Genomic DNA, 23,057 nt, shown 5'->3' with positions numbered 1-23,057 from the left:
CCACACTGCTTTGGATGGTTTTCAAGAAGAACCCATCACCATGGATGCATGTCCCCTGGAATGAGGATTGAAGCATATGCATCTGGTATGTAAATCTCTTGCAACACCAGCTACAACAGTACCATGAGAACACTTGTTCTCACTTTCAGGTGACATTGTAAATAAGAAGCGGGCAGCATTATCGCCTACAAATATAAATAATCTTATTTGTCTGAGCAATTGGCTGAAGAAGTAGGACTGAGTGGGCTTGCAAGCTCTAAAATTTTACATTGTTTTATTTTTGAATGCAGTATTTTTGTACATAATTCTATATTTGTAATTTCAGCTTTCATGATAAGAGATTGCATTACAGTACTTGTATTAGATGAACTGAAAAATACTATTGCTTTTCTTTTTACAGTGCAAACACTTGTAATCAAAAATAAATATAAAGTGAGCACTGTATACTTTGTATTCTGTATTGTAATTGAAATCAATATATTTGAAAAGTTGGAAAACATCCAAAATATTTAAATATATTGTATTCTATTATTGTTTAACAGTGCAATTAATCGTGATTATTTTTTTAATTGCTTGGCAGCTCTATTTTTACATACAAAGACATTGTTTTAATTAGGCTTTTTTTTTTTTAACCTTTAGTGCATTGTGGTGAAAATTACTGTATGCTGCTGTCATGGTATAATTCCCCACTCTGAACCTTAGCGTCCAAAAGATGAGGTACCAGCATGAATTCCTCTAAGCTCAATTACCAGCTCAGTACTTGTAGCGCTGCCACCAACCAGGAATTCCAGTGCCTGGTACACTCTGGTCCCCCCAAAACCTTGCCCGGGGACCACCAAGACCCAGACCCTCTGGATCTTAACACAAGGAAAGTAAACCCTTTCCCTCACCATTGCCTCTCCCAGACTTCCCCTCCCTGGGTTACCCTGCAAGATCACTGTGATTCAAACTCCTTGAATCTTAAAAACAGAGAGGAAACTTCACCTTCCCCCCTCCTTCTCTCTCCCCCTCCCAGACTCTCCCTGAGAAAAAAAGTAATCTTAATGCAGAGAGAAATCAACCTTTCTCTCCCCCTTCCCTCCTTTCTCCCCACCAATTCCCTGGTGAATCCAGACCCCGTCCCCTGGGATCTCACACCAGAATTAAAAAAAAACAATCAGGTTCTTAAACAAGAAAAGCTTTTAATTAAAGAAGGAAAAACAGTAAAAATTATCTTTGTAGATTTAAGATGGAATATGTTACAGGGTCTTTCAGCTATAGACACTGGGAATACCCTCCCAGCCTAAGTATACAAGTACAAATTAAAATCCTTTCAGCAAAATACAAATTTGAACTCCTTCCAGCCTAATACACATCTGCAAATAAAGAAAACAAACATAAGCATAACTTGCCTTATCTACCTAGTACTTACTATTCTGAGTACATAAGAGACTGTATCAGAGAGATTGGAGAGAAACCTGGTTGCACGTCTGGTCACTCTCAGAACCCAGAGAGAACAACCACCAAAAACTAACAGCACACACACAAAACTTCCCTCCCTCACGATTTGAAAGTATCCTCATTGACTCAGTGACTTCATTGATACTAAGGCCTTGGCTACACTAGCGCTTTACAGCGCTGCAACTTTCTCGCTCAGGAGTGTGAAAAAACGCACCCCTGAGCACAGCAAGCTGCAGCTCTGTAAAGCACCAGTGTAAACAGTGCCCCAGCACTGGGAACGCGGCTCCCAGCACTGCAAGCTAATCCCCACGGGGAGGTGGAGTACCTGCAGCTCTGGGAGAGCTCTCTCCCAGCACTGACACCATGACCACACTCGCACTTCAAAGCGCTGCCGCGGGAGCGCTCCCGCAGCAGCGCTTTGGAGTTTCAAGTGTACCCAAGTAGACCACTAAACTATTCCCCACCTGATATTTACCTGACACAGATTCTACTCTTGGATTATGAAAAATGTAGATCACTGTTCTTCCTCCTTAGAGAGGATTTCTCTTTATTTCACCTGATAAGCTTAAATGCGGTCCCTAGCACATCTTGGGCAATAGTGTGTTATAAATAATAATGTTTTAAGTACTATATTCTATAAGACACTAACAATGGCCACCATTAAAAAGAATAATGGACTTCGTTAAGGAAAAGCACATTCTCTCCTACACTATAATTAAGTAAATCTCCTTATCCCTTATAAATATCCCTGCTATTCTAAATGTTTTTTAAATCTATAAAACATTTTTTATTAATAAGATCATGTAAAAAGTCAACAATTGGCTATATTATTACCTTTTTTAATAATAAAAAGGTACATAAGATGGTACATGTGAACTTCAAAATGAGTGCTCTTCATGTCTGTAAGAAAGAAAAACACAATTATAAAATGCAGAGTATTAGAAGACCTCATAATCGTTTGATCTAGTTGCATTCGAGTATATCTGGGACACAGGAAGTGGCAGGTTGCCTTACATATAATGCAGTATTAGCAATCAGACAGGAAGCCAGCATACTGACAGTTTGGTAGAAATTGGAATGGAAAGGAATGACTGCTCTCTGTGTGTATGTGTGTTTGTTTTTTCCAAAAAATATTATATATTAACTTCAAAGAGCTTTAAAAATATATTTTAGTAAATTTAACTGTTGCTTGTGGAGAATGTCATGTACATTTCATTATAGTATTTGTTTTGTTTGGCTGAAATGCTTGGGTTATTTTTAGTTTAAATTGGATTTACACAATTTTTATACCAGTGAAACTGTTTCAGTAAGGGATGTGGTTTTGGGGTTTTCTTTTGTCTCTGAGTTTTCATTTGTTTGTTTTTACTGATTTAACGGTAACAATATAACCCCTGGTATGAATGCAGTTATATCACTCCACCAGTATTGTTCATTCGTGTACCTTTATAGGGATAAACTTTTATACTCCTCTTTAGACCAATACAACTGCATACATACTAGGGTCCTGGTACTGCTTTAACTATATTGGAATAGTTATCACAAGACAACTTCGGTGTAGACAAGCCCTATGAGTGCAAGTTCTTTTTTCTTCTTCTTTGTCCTTGTGGTGTTCTAATGTGATTGGTTTGATTTGAGGGCTGGGGAACAAGAGTTCCCACTTCTAGTGTTTGAGTGCTATTGTCTTCATTATTACATTTTGTTTTGGTGTGAATGGAAAATGGGGGATCTCATCTGATACCTGTAGTAAATGGGTACTGAAGAAGTTGTTGTAATGGGCTTTAAGATTCCAGGAGAGGGAAGCCAGTTGCAAAGTGAACTCTTGAGCAGGCTAACAAGTCTTTTTTTGAGGAGTAACTGCAGAACTAATGCTTAGAGATAAAGGACTCAACAAGTTATGTATATGGCCCATTTGTGTTTCTGTAAGGGCCATGTGCTCAGAGGCACTGGCACCTATGATCAGGCTGGGCATTTAATCTAAGGTAATGTTGCATGTGCAAGAGAACTCTCACCTTCACTGTAATAAGTTGTAATAATCTTTCTCTACCTCTGATGATCTCGCACATATCCAAATGTACCTCACTGCCTCCCAGTCTGTTTCAACATGAAGACGAGGATAATAAATGTGAACCTTATGATGCTACACTCTTCCCCTGCCTACACTGCATCTCCCATTTGTGCACAATTTTTCCCATTGTTCTGGAACCACTTCTCACTCTGTTCTCACTTTCCTTTGTACCTCCTTTCCATATGCTTGGAACCGCATGTATTCCTCCTTCAACTGACTCCTCATACTGACCTTGGTCTACACTGTCCATTGTTGTCTGCTCTTGTGCTGTGTTACTTGCCTCCTTCCTTGCTCCAGCTTAGTCTTATCCTTCCTTTCTTTAATGCTTTCCTTTGTCTTCACATTGGTCTGATTTTAGATTGTGAGCTCTCTTGGACAGAAATCATGTGGTTGGTTGGTTGGTCATCTGTGAAGTACCATGAAAAGTCATGGTACTATATAAATATTTATTAATAATAGCAGTGAAGTAGGAGTTTCCTGTGTGAGGGTTTTGGTGACATTTTAAAATAAAACTGAGTATAATTTTCCCTATTGGTAATTTTGAATGTCTGTTACTTCATGAATATTTATATGTTCATGAGTCCTGATATCTGTCACTGGGATGTTCAGAAATTTTCTGCATCAAATACATGACAAATATAATGGCTCTTTTTAGTCAATCTGGAGGAGTTTGCAAAAATATCTGACAGGGTTGTTTTACACATTTTTGCACTGAGTTTTTGAGAGCTTCGTTGCTTCTCAATTTTGACACCTATTTCAGTCCTCTCTGTAGTGTAATTAAGTATCAGGTAGCTCTATAGACCCCCCGTGCAAGGTGGTGGTATTTGCATTTGAACGGCTTTCTTGAATCAGTCCAAACTTTAATTTTCAACTTTGCAATTTTTGTGCAGTTCTAGTTAAATACACTCAAAGAGCTGCCTTCAGTAGCTGTAGCAACAACCAAAACAAAACAAAAAAATGCTTTCCATTGTTTCAGAGCCAAAATATTTATATAACTTTTCTGAGTTTTTTTTTCCTCCATCTTCCTCCTCTTGTATATTTTGTTTCTCTTATCCATAAATATCTGGCCCCATTGAAGCCAGTGGCAAAACTCCCCTTTAACTTCAATAGGGCCAGGATTATGCCCACAGTATATTAATCAATAGACTTTCCTGGTTTAACTCTCTCTCTTTTAAAATCCATTATCTGTGAAATTATGAAGTGCTAGATCAACATTTTGTATTGCGCTATACATACAAGGAAATATTTAGAATCTCTGTGGTCAAAACTTCAGTTCATAATATCTTTTTCTCAACATCTATCACTTCTCTCTCTAAGACATTTGCAATTTAATAACATAAACGATGTGGAATGTTTCCACCATATGTTCTTAATATTTCAGGACTCTCTAGAAAGTGAGTTTTAAATAATGTATGCTACATATCTAGGCACTAAAAGCAATGAAGATGTGTTAATTTGAAAGCCATTGCTGTTAGTAAGATGTGTTTCCACAAGCCATTATTTATTTGGAAATAATGATCAGGACATTGTTGTGGTGTAAAAATGTCAAAGCAGCCCAAATAATTCACACTGCTACTCTAATTCATAAATATTCCATATTTAAAATGTATGAGTAAAATAGCTTCTGAAGTATCTGCAGAAAGGTTGAGGGAAGCTTTATTTGGGACTTATTAATCTGGACTCACTACAATATTCTAATACAACTCTTTGCCCTTCATTATTAACAGTGAATATTATCTATGTCTCATTCTGACATCTAATGCTCTGCTGAATATTATTACCATGAAGCATTTGGTGATAGAAACCTCCAAATAAATATGTTAAAGTTGAAACAATCTTTTTTTAATTAAATGTTGTTTGGCATGTATTACACGTTAAATGAAGCAGCCATATTTTTGTTGCATCGGGTTTATTGGGGGATAGTAGAAGTCAGGCTGAATAATGCCTGGTGGAACAACTGCCTTTGACTTCAATGGACTTTGGATCTAGCTTTAAGGAATTTTCTGCTATAGCAATGCAAAATTTATTTTGCCATGTAAACAAGCCCTAAGTTAGTGGTCCTCAACCTTTCCAGAGTACGGTACCTATTTCGGGAGTCTGATTTGTCTTACATACCCCCAAGTTTCACCTCACTTAAAAACTACTTGCTCACAAAAGCAGACATAAAAATACAAAAGTGTCACAGCACATTATTACTGAAAAATTGCTTACGTTCTCATTTTGTCTGTATGAAATTTTAGTTTGTACTGACTTTGCTACTGCTTTTTATGTAGACTATTGTAAAGCTAGGCAAATATCTACACAAGTTGATGTACCCCCTGGAGGACCTCTGAGTCCCGGGGTACACACCCCTAGTTGAGAACCCCTGCCCTGAGTCACCTGGCGCCCCCATGTATAGACATTACATAGAGTATAGCTTTCTCAATAGAAATTTTTTTTGTACCTGAGCGGATAAAGTGAATCGTGTACTTATAATTACCTGGAATGTGAGGACTGAACACTTTTACTGGCATGAGTTTTGGGGGGTTGTTTTGTTTTTTAATTCCTATGCAAAGCCAGCTGTGAACTGGCTCAGTGACAAGAGACCAATTAATCAGAAATAGAATATGAGAAACTGAAAAGGGATTGGGTGTAGGACAAGATTATTTTTGAAAAAAAAAAGAGAAAACTTGTGATGGTATTGATTTAAGACAATTGTCAAGGTTTCTTCCCCACTCTGAACTTTAGGGCACAGATGTGGGGACCTGCATTGACACTTCTAAGCTTAATTACCAGCTTAGATCTGGTATTGCTGCCACCACCCCCAAGCACTACTTTTCTTCCCTGGGTAGTCTTGAGAGACTTCACCAATTTCTTGGTGAACCTAGATCCAAACCCCTTGGATCTTAAAACAAGGAGAAATTAACCATCCCCCCTCCTTTCTCCCACCAACTCCTGGTGGATCCAGATTCAACCCCCTTGGATCTAAAAACAAGGAAAAAATCAATCAGGTATTTAAAAAGAAGGCTTTTAATTAAAGAAAAGAAAGGTAAAAGAAAGCCCTCTGGGAGAGATTAGCATACCAGCTACTCTCACAGACAACAGATTCAAAACACAGAGGATGTTCTCCTGGGCAAAAACTTTAATACACACAAGAATACCCAAATTTGATAATTCCTTTAATGGTACCAAGACAAGTTACAAAGAAAATAAACATAAACCTATTTATCCCTTCTAAAATTTACTACTCCGATAAGAGGCTGGTTCCTTGATCTTTTTCACTGCAGCTGAAACTGAGACTTTAAACAAAGGAAAACTTCCCTCCTTCCTTTTGAAACATCTTATTCCCCCATTGGTTTCTCTGGTCAGGTGTCAGCTAGGCTAGGTGAACTTCTTAACCCTTTACAGGTAAAAGAGGCATTAATCCTTAACTTTCTGTTTATGACAACAATCCAATAACTTCTCCCGCAATAGAGTCTGACAATGAAGGTAGAATAATTCTAAAGAGAGAAATGGGAGGGATAATAAATAATTCTTATATCACAAATGAAAAAACACAATTTTTTTTTTAACTGCAGAAATCATAGATTAGGGATGAGAGGAGAAGGGTGACTAATGAAATTCAGATATATTTAAAGACATGACAACATCTTGTGCTACATTGTTCAGGACATTCATCCAGTAAAAATATTAACTATAACTTTTGAAACTGTCTGTTTTGTACATGGGTGCACAAGAACACTCAAGCAAGCTACACATACTTTTCAGTAGTGTTCAGTGTCCATAACCGGGATAGATAAATTAATGATGTCCACAACGAAAGCTGGAGAATAGAAAAATGCAAAATTTCATGTTGTGAATTACCAATTCATAATGTGATTTGACTTAATCTGGTAAACAAGTTTAAATCAGTAACTAAAGCATGGGACTGACATTATTTATTAGAGCAAAAGGAATTCAGAAAAAAATGTAAAAATTAAAATAAAATATTTGGAAAATAATAGATGTATATAGGAGGGAAAAAAACCTTTATGGAAAGGATTCAAAGCTGTAGGAGGCAGAATAATGAGTTATATCTCTAGTCAGAAAAAGTTAAGGGAATAGAAACTCAAATCTGCAAAAACATGAGATTAGAGTGGGGAAGTGTTTTTTTTCCTGAAATATTTTTGCTCTAATCTATATCTACACACAATGTATGTTAAATATTTACATCATTCAATACGAGACTAGTTGTCCACCATGCTAAAGAGTAAAACAAAATAGCTTTTCAGATATGCAAACGGTTCTTTTGAATAAGAATAATAGCAATGGTGTCCATCATACCATTAAGCAGAATTTGCATCTCACAAAAGCAGAATAGAAGAATAATGGGAGGGCAGGGGCTTTCGTACTACATTATAGGTTTGTTTGTTTGTTTTTCAAATTTTAGCAGTATTTGAAACTGCAGTTCCTTTTACCTTCTACATCAAAAAATATGGGAAAGCCAGGGTATCATTACAGGTTGAGAGAAATATCTTTAGTAGGGTTTCTATCTGTCTCTTATTTTCTAAATGGTTTTGTCAGAAATAGATTACAATGAATATGATTTGCAGAAAGTATTTTAGGAGTACTTATCACTGTGAACTTGGGAAGTGCTGTGATCAGCAAAATGTTTTAAAAAAGAAAAAACTTAAGAATTGCAGACTGTAGTATATGTCAAAGAAATGAGAACCTTTGGTAGAGGAAAGGAAGTGTTTATAACATCTAAGCAGAATTAAACCTTAGCTGTATTTATCTAAGCTGACAACCTGTGTACCAAGACATAGCCTGATGGACTTTGAAAGAGCCAGTATATTAAACTGGAAAATAAGACTGATGGGCCTTTTAACAGAAGAATAAATATTAGATTAATACATCATCTTGCAAGAGTACAGGCTTCTAAGAATTCTTCAGCAGGAGATAGAGACAGTAACCTATGAAGTCTCTTGAATTTAAATATAGTCTTTTGTATCAGATACAGCAAATGATCTAATAATGATTTCTTTCCATTAACCTGTGCCTGCTTGCCTTTACTGCTGTCTGCTTTGACAAGTAAACATTAACTGTAAGTGACATGTATTTCTAAAGGTCAGTAACAAGTGTCTACCTTTTTTTTTTTTTTAAGTATTAAAAGCAGTAAAAGCCAATGTACCATAAGCAGTTTTGTGATAACAATATTGTTGTTTGTGTACATGTAGTTGTATATTATTTTTCTAGAGCTGGGCAGGGAACAGTTTTTCCAGCTCATAAAAATTTTGAAGACTTCAGAATGTGTTCCTATTACGTATCACACAAAAGAGAGGTCTCTGGATATTTTTTTTGCGAGCAGGAGATGAAATCCCACACCCACACACCTGACAGACCAACTCACAGACCTAGAATAGGCAGTAGCTCAGTTATAGTATTTATCTATGATGTGAGACACTCAGGTCCTAGTCCCTGCATCTAACATATGCCAGGTAAGTGCCCCACCTGTTGGGCTATTAGTTATTCTGAGATGGATCTCTTTTTCTTTGACTAGCAGTTCCAGTCTGGGCCTGCGAAAAGTTATGTTCAAAATGACCCTCTCTCCAACAAAGTTTTGGTTTTGATGAAACTGCATATTCTGACAAAAACTCATTTTGTCAAAACATTTGAGTTTTAATTTCTTCAATCCTTTTCTTATCGGAGGCTTTTTCATGTTTTATTCATTTCAAGCACTGTATTTCAGTATTAGCTCACATTATTAATTGGAATTTCCCCCTTTTTAAGCAATTTATTTTAATAAATTAAAGTATAACTTTGGATTATCTCCTTCAAATATGGATATACTTAACACATTTTTTGTCCATAAGCAATTCATATTACTTAGGGTGTGCAACCGTGCAAGAGACTCTATCCACATATATAAAGAGAGATGTAGATCTGACCCGTAAGACAAGTAAATATGTAGCTTCTAATTTAGGGTGAAAGAAATATTGATGGGGCAAAATATATGGATAGTGTGACGTTCCCCTCCGGTCTTATCTGGATCGATGATCTGCTAGGTCTAGGCCAGCATCCTTTGTTCTTGTGAGGCTGGGTTTGTCCCATACATGCCCTGATGAGCTGTGAACTGCCTTTCAGCTCTTGGAGAGTTTTTGCCTGGGCTTATTTTAAGCCATGAGGTATTAATCAAGGCATATCTGTTCTCTATACATCTTCCAGAACAATCTGCAAAGAAAGTGATTAGGACAAGAGAAAGCACTCTTGTTGTATAAAGGGGTGCAATGAATGTATGGATACATGCTGAGCAGGAGATGTAATGGACTCAAAAATACTGAAGGACAGGGGAAGGGATTAGCCAAAGGTTTGAAGGGGAGAGACACTAACTAGAGTACATGCAGAATATGTAGTGTCAATAACAAGCCCAGAGAAAAGGGAAAGGTGGTATTTTTTGCCTAAATTTAAAAGATGAAGTACATCAAAACAACTACTTAATCTCATGAATAGGAGTCGTTTCACTGACTTAAGTGAGCACTGAAGTAAACTCTTGGGCCCACACTATTAAAAGATACTTGGTTGTTGCTGCACTCAGCCTTGTAGCTCCTAACTGATTTAGGTGTCTAAACCTCATTTTCAAAAGGGATTTAGGCACTTAGGAAACTTAGGCCTTTTGAAAATGAGATTTAGACACCTAAATCAGTTAGGTGTTGAAAGATTGAGTACAGCAACTGCTAAATACATTTAAAAATCTGGGCCTAGGTCTCTGTAGCAGAACATGTATTTATTTATTTGACAACTGCACTTTAAATTTAAGTTTCTTTTTTATCACTGTTTGATTTTACCCTGTTGGAGTGTTTATTAAATAGTTTTTCCATCAAGGTTGTTTTTCTGTTTAAGAAATACAAAGTAATTGTCTTGCCACCATCTGCTTTGTACACCAAACATACCATACAACAGTTTGGAGAGATCAGCTCTCCCAGTATTTGGACCTAGACCCCAACCCTTTTACACAGATATTTTAAGGGGAGGTGGCTTGGGAATTGACTTAAATGAGAGGGACTCCATGGGGGAGAAGGAGTCTGCCTGCATGGATCTTATTAGAAGACAGTGGCCTAGGCTGATATTACTATATTTTTAAGGTCATATTTAGATGTTTTAGTTCTTTAAGTATACTAATAAACAGACTTGGTAAGAAAAATGAAAAAATTGATGTGTGAGACTTACAGAATATTTTGATTTTTATCTTACCAAAAGTATTAGAATGTCTAGAGAAAATGAGGATTAGGCTGGCAATTTTTTGAAATGTTCGTTTTTTGAACAGGATGTCATGATTTACAGGATCTGACTTCAGATGCTTCAGAATTCTTTTAAAAAAAAACAAACAACTTTTTACCATTTGTGTAATTTTAAGAGCTCTTAAGCACTTATTCTATGCTACTATATATTGCTGCCCCCCTTTCTCTTTTTTTTTTTTTTTTTTTTTTTAAGTTGTGTGATCCCACAAAACTGCCCTTTTGTCTTATCTGTTTAGTCTTGCTAGGAGACCACTCGTGTATAGAACTGCTATCAAAACTGTCTGTCTGAAAAGGAAAAAGATCAACACAATTCTAGCAGTCCCTTGGGCTTCAGCCAAGCACTAACCAACACCAGCTAAAGATTGCAAAATAATTTGTGTTGGAGGTTGAAATATATTTATAGTTTAATATACAAATGCATTGATGAGTAAATTGACAGCACAGTGAATATGGCAGTAATGCATAGGTCCCATTAGAATTGTGCAATTGATAATTTGTACACATCAGCTTACCCCTTGGTGTCAGGAAATAAATGCATAATATCTACAGCATGTAGGCAATGGTACACTTTAATTCCTAGGTAAAATTATTATGCATTACGGTGTAGAGAAACAAAGCAAAAACATTCACTAATCAAAATGTTCAATTAACAGAGCTTTTTTTCCCCATTAGTTTCATTGTCTTGCATTGCATCACTTATACCAGCTGGCTTGTTGTCAATTTATAATTTGGACCTTCACATCAAATAGCAAAAAATTAATTACAGGAAAAGAAATCTCAATAGTATTTCTGTGTGTAGAGGTTTTCACAATTACTCCAACATGAATGTCGCTGTATGTGGAAGAAATAAAAATGGGAGGGGGTGACCTAGCATATACTTTACTGGAACCATTCATTTTAATATACTTTATATTTCCTTTCCCCAAAACACAGAGTTTAAACATCTTTCCCCATACATAAAGATTCCTTAAAATATTGAAAAGCTTCTCAGAACTTTTGTATGTGGTATTAAGATTGCAGTAGGCTGCTGCGACTACCAGATCACACAAGTAGTCACTATATGCTGCCTATATTGATGGTTACCCCTGGCGTTCACGTAGTGCTTAAAGATTACTCTCCCCAGAACCCAGTCAGGACAACTAACAATCAGGCTCATGGTCATTAAAAACAGTGTCAGTCGAGCTAGAAATAATTTCGAGGGCACCATGAAACCTGAACGGGTCTCCTGGCCTTACTGATTAACTGTCCACCACAGAGAAAAAAAGAATTTCCTACCATTTCCACCTCTCCCCCAATCCCTTTAAAAAAAATGGTGGCAAGAGAGAGACTCCCATTTCAGCTACCAGAATGCACCTGATACAAGAATAATGGGAAAGGCTGGGGTCCACCTGTACTACTTCTGGCAGATAATAGCATTGCCATCAGCAATTCCATGTGGTATAGAAAAGTCCCACAGCACAAATTATTATTGAAATTAAAAGAAAATATGATTGCTGGGAGATCTGTGCCTCACTTACTAAGTACATTCATAGCATTATTCCAATCCTGGTGGTGCACTAACTCCCATAGTCTTTGTGACCCTAACCAGAGTCTATGAAGGAATGTGTGAAAAATACATTAAAGGAATTACTGAAATTTCACCAAACATCTACTCAAGCTCTAGTATACACTGCGTTTTGAGGAGGAGGAAACCAAACTGTCTCCTGGATATTTAGTCTATATGTGCAGCAACATCTGCTGCCTTCCACAATATGTGACACCTGGAAGGCCTTGAGGACATGTCCACGGTGGCAGATGTGAATGTGGGTTATCAAACAGGCTTGTGTAAATTTCCATGGTTCAGGCTATAGGAACATTAGTTTGGTCAAAGAAATGATTAAAAGAAAAAAAGAGACAGCTACAGAAAATATATAGTTATCTGCATTAGAGATGTGCCAACACATGGTATATTAAATTTCATGTTGACAAACATAACCATTACATTTCACATTCAGCTCAAAACCATAAACAAAAATATGAATTAAATGGATCGGAATCACAGAAGGTCTTTGACAATGAAATAATAGTGGACTGCGCACAAACTGTATTGACAATATGGTGAGAAAATTAAAAAAAAGATATGGAGGTACTGTTATAGAAGAGAATTTGCATCTAATCAAATTTAATACTCTCTTTTAAGAGCCAAATTAGTATATTCTCCAGCTGCGATCTCCCTATTTTTTAAAAGATGTTGGAGCACATGGAATAGTATAGTGAAAGATGGCCAAAAAAAAAAAAAAAAACACCCTCCCCCCCCCCCAAAAAAAAAAAAACAAAACCCTTAAGTCAGATAGTACATGTGCTGTGAAGGCAGGTAAGGAAATCAAAATCTGTCAATTTAAGGAAAAAGTAAACACTGGAATATGAATATATAGATATAGCTAGTTATAGATACTATTGAATGGGTTAGATAGTAAGACTTCAAGTTAGTATTTCCACTTTTCAAAAGAGAAGAAAGTGCATATAAATCTCTAGATGCAATATTTCTGAAAGATACAAAAAACAGTAGCTGGTCTTTTCTGAAACAGACAAAACAGATCATGAACTGAAAGTGCTAACAGGGAAAAGGGAGTTTAATATAATGTAGAAATTCAATAGAAGGTTAGGTAACTTGTTGAAGACAGGAGAGTTTTCATAAAGTGGGTTTTATAACCTTTTGGTGGGCTATATATCATTTTTGATACCTGTTTTTTTTGTTTTTATGACATATATTTTGGATAACATGAGAAGCTGAATAGTCTTGCTTTGTAAAGTCAGTCTTAAGAGCAAGCAGTCCAGCTATGATATATAAGATAAGAGTGGACTTTAAGAAAACATTTGATCTTCCATGACAAGAGAGTTTCCAATTATTAAGACAAAAATCAAGAGTAGTTTTTAGACTATGGTATGGATAAAGGTAGCTCATTTGAGACAGGAATACTCTTTTCTTTACTCAATCACAATTACTCTCACTTGTCTCTCCATCTCAAGTGAGAATTCACCTCTCACATAATATCATGCTTGATTGTCATCTTAGCACTCACTGAGCTGACAATTTACAAAAAAAGGCAGAAGGCTTTTTTAAATCTAACTTTGAAACAAAAAGAGAATGAAACAGGTGAGTAACAGTGCTGTGGACAATATATGCTCAGGTTCTCAGTATCTCTTAATCATATCTATGTATATTTCTTACCATTTCCTAATGAATATTTTTAAATACAGGTAATGAATTTGGGCATCCAGAATGGTTAGACTTTCCCAGAAAAGGAAACAATGAGAGTTACCATTATGCCAGGAGACAGTTTCATTTAGCTGATGATCACATTCTTCGCTATAGATTCCTAAACACATTTGACAGAGATATGAATAAATTGGAAGAAAGATTTGGCTGGCTTGCATCTCCCCCGGTAAGCTATATACGCAAAATGTTATGTTTTAGTCACCAGTAGTGTACATGTGCAGAATTACAAGAATAAAATTTTTGCATATAGATTTTATAAATAGCACTTTATTATACACTATAATGCTCTGTTACATACTTCAGATTATCAAAACATGTCACTGAAGTCTCTTCTGCAGATAATGAAGATCTGGAACAGTGTCCTGTTTACTTTCACAGGGAGCTTTTTATTATTTTTGCTTCTTCATTTAGAAACTTTAATTGAGATTTCTTAAAGCAAATAATAAAACTCTCTGCCTGGAATCCAATTGAAAGATTGCTTTCGAAATGTCTTGATTGTTTTGACAATTTGTTTTCATGTCAATAAGTATTCTGTCATCAGGAAAACACTTTCCATGTAGCGTATCTTATGTTATAGTCTCCTGAACTTCAAGCTGCCAATGCTATATTTGCAGTTATACCTGCATATTGTATTATACTTCTTTTGTTATAAAACTTAGACTAGTAGCCTTTCTGTAGCTTCTCAATGTCAAATAAGTTTTAGATTGTATTATAGCTTTGGGGCACATACTCACTAAGTATTACTAAGTATATTCTGTTCATAATACTTTCTCTTTAAAGGACTGTTTGAAATGGCCATGTAGTGTGTGTGTGTGTGTGTGTGTGTGTGTGTGTGTGTGTGTGTGGTTTTTTGTTGTTTTTTTTCGGTGTGTAGCTTTAACAAATGGATAGAGCAAAGGTATTATATATGGAATAGTTTTTTGTTGCGGGTCATACATATCCTAGCATGGTTGATCATCAATGCCATTTTCAGCACTAAGGGGCAAATAATGATCCTTCCCTATATGCACATTATGCAACACAAAAAAGTATCCTGCTTATTTCAAATCTTCCGTTCAACTTCTAAATGACCCACAGTGGCAATGATGCTGATCCAGACTAGAAAGAGTTTGTGAATTTCCTTTAATTAAAAAAAAAAAAAACTCACCATTTTTGAGAAAAACCATGTGTGGACACTGATGCATAATTTATCTTTGCTTCAAAAGAATTCTCTTCAGGTTTCATTTTTTTTTCAGTTGCCACAATAAAATGTATATTTGACTTTTATTCCATCTTTTTCTTTTACATTTTACCTAGCTGTTTAAAAATTAAAGATATAGTTTTCTGATCTGAAATCTTATATGAAGTTATATACTCTGAGAGTCCACAGTTTAAAGCTGTATTGATACTAGAGTTTATCTTTTTGTCAGTTTTGTTTTTAGTTACATTGCAACTTTGCTTGAATTTAACTTCCTATTGTAGTGCATTTTAATTATAAATAGGGAATATATTATTTTTGAACAACTAAAATGTAACTATCTATTTTCTTTCCAGGCTTTTGTGACTGAAAATCATGAATCTAATAAGGTCATCATATTTGAGAGGGCAAATCTAATTTTTATATTCAATTTCCATCCATCTAAAAGCTATACTGAATACAGAGTGGCTGCTGAAACTCCAGGAAAATATCCTTTTGTTAACTTCTATGACCTAGCATAATAGTAAAAAGCTTACCTTTAATTTTATGTTAAATTTGAATACAAACTTTAATGAAAAGGTAAGAAATAATGTTTTGTTTACTTTTTTATATCTGCAAAATAAGCTTACATTGTTCGATATCAAATAGTGTACAGTGTAGAAAACAAACTGTAACGTGAATGTAGATTCCTAACTATACTTATTTATGATCATCGAACAGGAAGTGCAAGTAGAAGAAGCAGTTTGAGAACGTGTGCAGTTCTTATTCTAATGCCCTGTTTTTAGTATGTGCTAAGCGTGGTGGTTGTTATTACAGAGTGGAAACTGAGCCTCTAGATGGTTGAGAGGAGCCTCCCCACGCTGCAGTTCTGGTTAGGCCTTGGCTAGCGAGTCAGAACACAACTTCTGGGTCTTACAATTTGCTTTGTGAACTTGGGCAAATTATTCCATGAACCTGTGCATCAGTTACCTATCTGTGTAAAAATTATGCTAGTCTGCACTACCTGATTTTTCATAAAGTCCTTTGAGGTCTGCAGATGGAAAACAAATTCTTAAGTGCATTTTAAAGATGGCAAAACTGAAACAGAAAAGTTAGTATGACTAGACTGGCAGGCCCTTTGTTGCAATAGATTAGACCTTGGCCTGCAAGCCAAATGGCCTGCAGATTTACAGTGTAATTTTATGGATATCTTCCACAGTTGTAAGCCATCATTAAATCCAAACTGAATATTAGCTTTATCACTCCTTGTTTCCAAGCCTTCTCTGATTCCAAAGGTTCAGTACTCAAACCTGCTTTTGGACTTGTATGAATTACCAGTCACTGTTTTAAAAATTACTGTGGTATTCAGTTTAGAGCCTCTATTCCCAAGTATTTTTAGCTGGTTTTATTTAAAAATTGCTTAATTTGAGCTGATTCCCATAGTTCCCATGTACTGCAATTCTGTATTCAATGTAACACTCTTTATTGTTTAACGATCAAGATTTTAAAAAATGAACACATAGTAATTCCAAACTGTGTCCGTTCCTGTTGGTATCAGGCCCTACCTCAAAATGGGTGAGGTAGTGTCATCAAGTACTTGTGACACTATCCTGGCTTCCTTTAAATTTATAAACAGCATTTCTTTTTATGGCCAATCGTTTCATGATTCCTGAAGTTATGTAGAAATATTTTTTTTCATTGTCAGTGTCCTTTGTTTCACAGACTGAATTTATTTTGTTCAAGCCTCTCAAAAAAACATGTCTTGTATCTTTTTGTAGCATTAGTAGCTCCTTTTCTCATTATAAATAGCACAGTGATTTGTACTCATAGATTTCAGGGTGTATTGCTTCCGTTTCTGCTGGGCCACTGCATATGACAACAGTTATACAGGAAATTCCACAGCTTCCATTCACTGGTTTTAATGTGCACTCCCACATGAGTTTCAATAAATTCATCCCTTGCTAGTTTGTCTTGGGCATCTTGGCAGGTTCAGTACCATATCTTGGGTGCAGGCACAGTCACAGGAAATTTGATGTTTTTGTTTTTTAATTCAAGCAAATATTCATGGAAAATTTTGTTTTGAGTTATTCATACAGTGGTAGGATTTTCTCCTGTCTCTTTTTAAGTTGATTTTGGTTGCACACGTGAGTGTGCATGTGTGTGTTGGTCTTTTTACATTTATTTTGACTCTGGAAATCATTAGGATTTCATAAAGTGAGAATAGCTCAAGCATGTGAAAAACATAATTTGTTATAAAAAGGACAAGAACAGACATGATTTACTTTGCAATTTTATCTGATAAGCAGTTTCTTTTAATATGAGAATCCCATTGCACAAGGCACATTCCTGCCTGTTAAGTGTGTGTGTGTCTGTCTGTGTGTGTCTCTCTCTCTCTCTCGACAATTGAGGCTTAGTGTCAAACAGACCTCTGATCAAGAGAGGCTGTCGCTGAAACTCTGAATTAAAGCTTTATCACACGGTAGTCTAATACTAGTGTCATTACATTTAAGCCTATTTTTAATTTTTTTCCTAATGGATTTGTTTTTCTGAAAGATGCCATTTTATGTATTTTCCCCTAAAATATAGTGGTTTTGGTTCATAACATTTCTCCCAAACCATGATAAATTTGATCTGCCTTCTCTGCGAGGAATTCAGGGCACTCAGTGCTGTTGCAGGGCTTACTTCCACTGGGCAGAAGTTCTGCCTCTATTTGCTGAATTAGGTCAGGAATTGATATTCTCCTGCTGTATTGTGCTGTGTTAAAAACTGGGGGTTTTAAATAAGTTTTTGAATAGTAGTGACCATTTTTTATCTCTATCAATTCTCTGCTTCCCTCCCTGCTGCTTCATCTTTATCCCTTGGGTTACACCAGTGCAAGACTTCCCTTCTAAGCTTCTTGTAACCAGCCTCCGCTTCTACCAGCTATGGCAGAGCTGTCTAAGAAACAAGCAAGTCCAGAAAGTACACCATTTGTTAGTACAACAGAATGTGAACTATGGCCCTCCTGCTCTCAGCCTCATTAGCTTTGGGTTTCTGGGTCTCATCAAGACTGTGGCTCCCTCTTTTCTGTCCTCTGTGGCAACTGTGGTTCTAAAGCAGACAAAAGGAATGCACAGCACCACCTATGCTCAGGCAGAGATTCCCAGCAGGTGCACAACCACAAACAGCCGGCTCATAAAGCAGGCCTGTTTGTTTGTTTAACGGTTTCTAAGAGCCAAGGGAGTCTTTCACAGCCATTCCAAAGGTAGACATGGCAGTTGCTTACCTAGGCAAGGGCATGGTGATCTCTCCAGAGGGAGACTTCTTTCACAAGGACCACGCTGAAGAGTATCTTGTGAAGGGGCTCTGAGGCCTCAGTTGCAGGTCTTAGACCCTCACATGCCACCACCTATTTCACAAGCACCACTATGTTCTGGCATTTCTCCTAAAGAAAATATTCCTGGTCATAGCCTTTGTCATAGATATATTATTAAATGCACTGTGTTAAACTGCATGCTCTTTGACTTCTTGTGCAGTGATCATCTATAAATAAGACCTTGGACAGCAGACAGTCATTCTGCCTGGGGAAAAGTTGAGTGAGATTTTGTCAGAAAACAGTGGCAGATGAAAAGTCTCTCTTCTTCCTTCAGAAAAGCATAAGTAAGATGTTGGTTCTCCTTTCTCCACTTCTCAAACCAAAGATGTCAAAGAAGAGAACTAGAATTAAGCCTAAAAAGCTCAACAGGCTCCATAGAGACATCAGCATGACTTGTATAGGATGTTCCACTAGCCAGGCATGCATCAATGTGGCAGAATCTCCCATGTGCAGGAAACCTGGGCTCAATGAACCTTGAACAGTGGATGCAGGAATTAATAAGGCACAGGGATTTATTGAAACACTCTCAGAACTGAAAGCCCCTTATAGCTATTTATACTCTGTTCCATTGCAAGAGATCAAACAAGGCAACAGTGGGCGTACTAGTGGAGAGGGGTCATTGATGACAGCAGTGTTTTAAGTACTGTGTCAATTAGACATGCTCTAAGTAGTGCTACCATACACAGGGCTTAAAATACTGTAGGTAGCCAGTGGTCAATCGGTACTGGGGCTACAAATGTTCCTTGTGCTGGTAGAACCGGTGTTAGTAAAGGTTGGGGGGGGGGGGATTCCAGAATTTCCTTAGTGTAGATAAGGCTGTGAAATACCTTTATGGCATTTCAGTTCTAGAGGAGTTAAGCTTATTTTTGGAGCTTTAAGTCAAGAGTATAAACTATTTTATCAGCTAAGCAAGTCAGTGGGAAACCCTGACTTATGTTCTCTATAGCCAGAGGAGATATAAATTATGTGCTTTGATTTCTTTTAGGAGCATTAATTTTTTTAAACCATTAATCAATAAAAATAGCTGACTTGGACAGTTTATGGGCAAAAAAAATCACAAAGAGAAGCTTATTTTGTCCTTTTCTGTTTTAACTGAATCTTTTATAGTAGTCCAACATTTATATTATATTTATTATGTAAAAATGTTTTTAATGCCAATTTTAAATGAAATAGTTCTGCATATTAACAGCTTATATACTTTTACTCACTTATCCTAACCTTCTTTATCTCCTCTCAACTATCCAAAATCCTGATTTTTAGGCTTCCGTTCTTAAAATTACTTTTTAAGGGGGAATGGCTTATTTCATAATTTTTCTCTGCAATTAAAGTCATGGATTTTTGGATTCAATTTTCTAGTAAAACACTTTACCCATCGATAGGTATGTAAGAAAATATATTTGGGGGTCTGTAAATTGGAAATTTTTCATGTTTTGTTTTTATCTAGAATGCTTTTATGGCTATGTATTATTAATTTAAAATATCATTTAGGAGTTTTTCAATCTTCTGAACATTTCTTCCACTAACCATCCCTTATTCTTCATTTGGAACTTCAGTGTGAAATGCAAGTATTTAAAAGCTTGATGATTGATTTTGGAAGCCAGTGGGCTTTTATTTTGGCAGTCTCGATAGAAAGGTCTAGAACTGAATAAGTTTGAGTAAAATGTTCTCACCCACCGATTTCAGTTCTTCCAGAACAAGATTGAGGTATATTGATTGGAAGTGTTAAGAAGGTTATACTACCCACATGTATGTTAGTGTTTGGTTAGAGGACTAGATGAATGCAATGTTCCTTCTGGCTTCAGAAACTATATACCTATGATTGTACTACTGCTGTCAGTCCATCAGCTTTTACATGTACCAAATTCACATTTATTAAATGGGGGATTTTGGCTTATATTATTGTCACGAAGCATATTGTTCATTTGTGTATGAGAAATTAGAAATCTTGCCGTAAGTTCTGCATACATCCAGAGGTCCACCTATTAAGAGCTCATTGAAGAGTGAGCTGCAATTTTTATAATGAGACTGGCACTAGACTATGAAATGTTGTGGTGCAATATGAATATCTATTAGCTCATCTATCCCTAAATAAATGTGTTTTTTTCCGTGTTCATGTTTGTCATTGCAAGTTCTCATTTGCTGCTGAAGATTAGGTAGAAAAAACACAATTTTAATGTTACCAGGAGAAATGGTTATTTAATTACAAGCCTACCTTTTCCCATATGACATGAAAGTATTAAAGCATTTACAAGCTGGAGTGAATGAATATTAAAGTGTAGCTTGTTCATTGTGGGCATGGATTTAGGAGGAATAACAATAGTTGAATCAAAAATAAGGTGTGACCTGAAATCTCAGGAATATTACTATTAAAATGCTGCAAGATGTATTTTTTTCAAATGCAAATTCAGGCTCTCTGACATTTGCAACCTGCACCTAGAGCCTCTAATGAGCAAATAAGGTCACTTGAATGAGTCACTGGAGTGTGATTGTTGAAGGCAAAGATGTTGCTTTGTAGCTGCTTGGTTTGCAGACTGCTTTGAAGTGCAGTTATGTAACTGTCCCAGCCTATTAGAATTCATGCTTTATAAAACAAATAAAGACAAAGAACTTAATTTAGGATCACCCAAATGCCAAATTCCATCAAAGTAGTTTATATGTTAAGGTTAATATCAATGAATAAAAAATATCCCATACAAATATGGGAAAGTATTATGTAAAACTTTATTTGGAGTGAAAAAGGCATAAGATTCTAATAATATGAATCTATTTGATATTGAAAAAGCGCATGCTATTTCCTGCTTTCTATTTAATACTATAAGTGAAAGGAAGAAGCATTTCTATTTGAATTATATTTAATAAAATGTGCCATTTTAGAAGCAGTTTTTATGAGAGGTGGACTATTTGAACTAACACATTTTTCCTGTCTAATTTGCTTCAGGTTGGAGACAGATGGATTATCAACATCTGGGTCAGTCTCCCTTAGCTATGAGATTGTCATTAGACTTTTTAAAATTAACATGGAATTGCTTTCGTAATTTTCTTTTGTTGAAATATTGTCACATTCTTCCTGCAGTTTAATGGTTATGACAGATTAGTACCCCAAGCTCGATTTGCAATAAAGAGCCTAAGGCAGTGTCTACACGATGCAGCTTTTCGTGGCATGGCTGTGCCACTAGAGCCATGCCGCTAAAAAGCACGTAGGATAGTAGGATGACCAGACAGCAAGTGTGAAAAATCGGGACTGAGGATGAGGGGGTAATAGGAGCCTATAAAAGAAAAAGACCCAAAAATCAGGACTATCCCTATAAAATCGGGACATCTGGTCACCCCCGCTATTTGTTGGCCAGAGAGAGCTCTCCTGCTGACAAAAAACTTCCACCCCCAACAAGCGGCATTAGCATTGTCAGCAGGAGAAGACTCCTGCCTACAAAACACTGTTCACACTGGTGCTTGTCCTCGACACAACTTTTGTCTTTTGAGGGGGTGTTTTTTTTAACAGCTCTGAATGACAAAAGTTTTGTCTTTCACTTGCCAGACAAAGCCTTAAGACTTAACTTTGTTTTCTCTACACAAGAGGAATTTGACAAAGTGCAAAGGGAAAAAGTAGTGAGGAAAAGTGTTTCCTGTGTTTTAACTTATTGCATCGACTCTAGTAATTTCAAATTGTCTAATGAATAAATACTAAGTCAGATATAAGGTTGCTTTTCTTTTTTCAAAATATTTTTGCCTCTGTTCTAGGTACTTACTAGTTTCTCCTGAAATACCCACAGGCTATAGTAACAGCCTATGCATTGTAAGGACACCACTGATCAGCAGAGGTCAAGAACAGGACATTCTTATCTTCTGTAAATATAAGAAATTTGAAAAGTATCCTGTTAAAATCCAGATGCGAACAACTCATATTCAGGAGTGTCAAGGCGTAAACAGATTAGGTGCCCTTTATAAATAAAACACAGGCAGACTAGAAGATTACCTTTAAATAGTGGTGCAGAAAATGTCTTTACTTTTTTTCTTGATTTCAATATAGTTTTGCAAAGAAAAAATAAATCACTTAAAATTGAAAATTACAATTTTTTCTTCAAACATTATTTGTCTGCTAGTTAATAAGTAGAACATATTACAACAAATATTTATTTAACTCAGGCTGCTTTTTTTTCTGGATAGTCAACTTATCAAAAAAACACCATCTCGTTATCACAAACTTTGAAATAAACAAGTTGTGACTTCAAGTGTAGGACAGACTAAAGGACCGAAACTTCAGCTGAAGTGAATAGGTGCTTTAGATATGTTTTGAATATGTATTCCATATCTTATTTCATATACTTCCTGTAACTTTAATATGTGTATATTTTTGTTGATATTCTGCTTTTGGGCTCAATGGAAATGCCGGGACATGTAGGGAGATGTTCAGGTGTGTATTTAGCCATATTTCTTGTATAGATATCCATCCAGTGTGCATCTAGTTTGCGCGTGCATCTCTGTGTAGAAAATATGAGAGCGACATAAGTCAGATTTGATATTTGGTA

The 23,057-nt window shown here is 36.2% G+C and overlaps 1 protein-coding gene across 9 annotated transcripts in view; it reads left to right on the top strand.

The window, feature by feature from the left end:
* The window catches only part of GBE1 (1,4-alpha-glucan branching enzyme 1), a 301,814-nt gene that overhangs the window by 244,965 nt on the left and 33,792 nt on the right, over nucleotides 1-23,057 (top strand). For all 9 annotated transcript variants that reach the window (XM_030580312.1, XM_030580342.1, XM_030580369.1 and 6 more), the window contains 2 exons: nucleotides 14,002-14,186; nucleotides 15,554-15,684. In XM_030580312.1, the coding sequence (XP_030436172.1) occupies nucleotides 14,002-14,186; nucleotides 15,554-15,684 (316 nt within the window). The remainder of the gene's footprint in view (nucleotides 1-14,001; nucleotides 14,187-15,553; nucleotides 15,685-23,057) is intronic.

This window comes from Gopherus evgoodei, chromosome 1 (genome assembly GCF_007399415.2).
Source record: "Gopherus evgoodei ecotype Sinaloan lineage chromosome 1, rGopEvg1_v1.p, whole genome shotgun sequence".
NCBI classification, from domain to species: Eukaryota; Metazoa; Chordata; order Testudines; family Testudinidae; genus Gopherus; species Gopherus evgoodei.
This window is presented reverse-complemented; position numbering and strand designations above follow the sequence as displayed.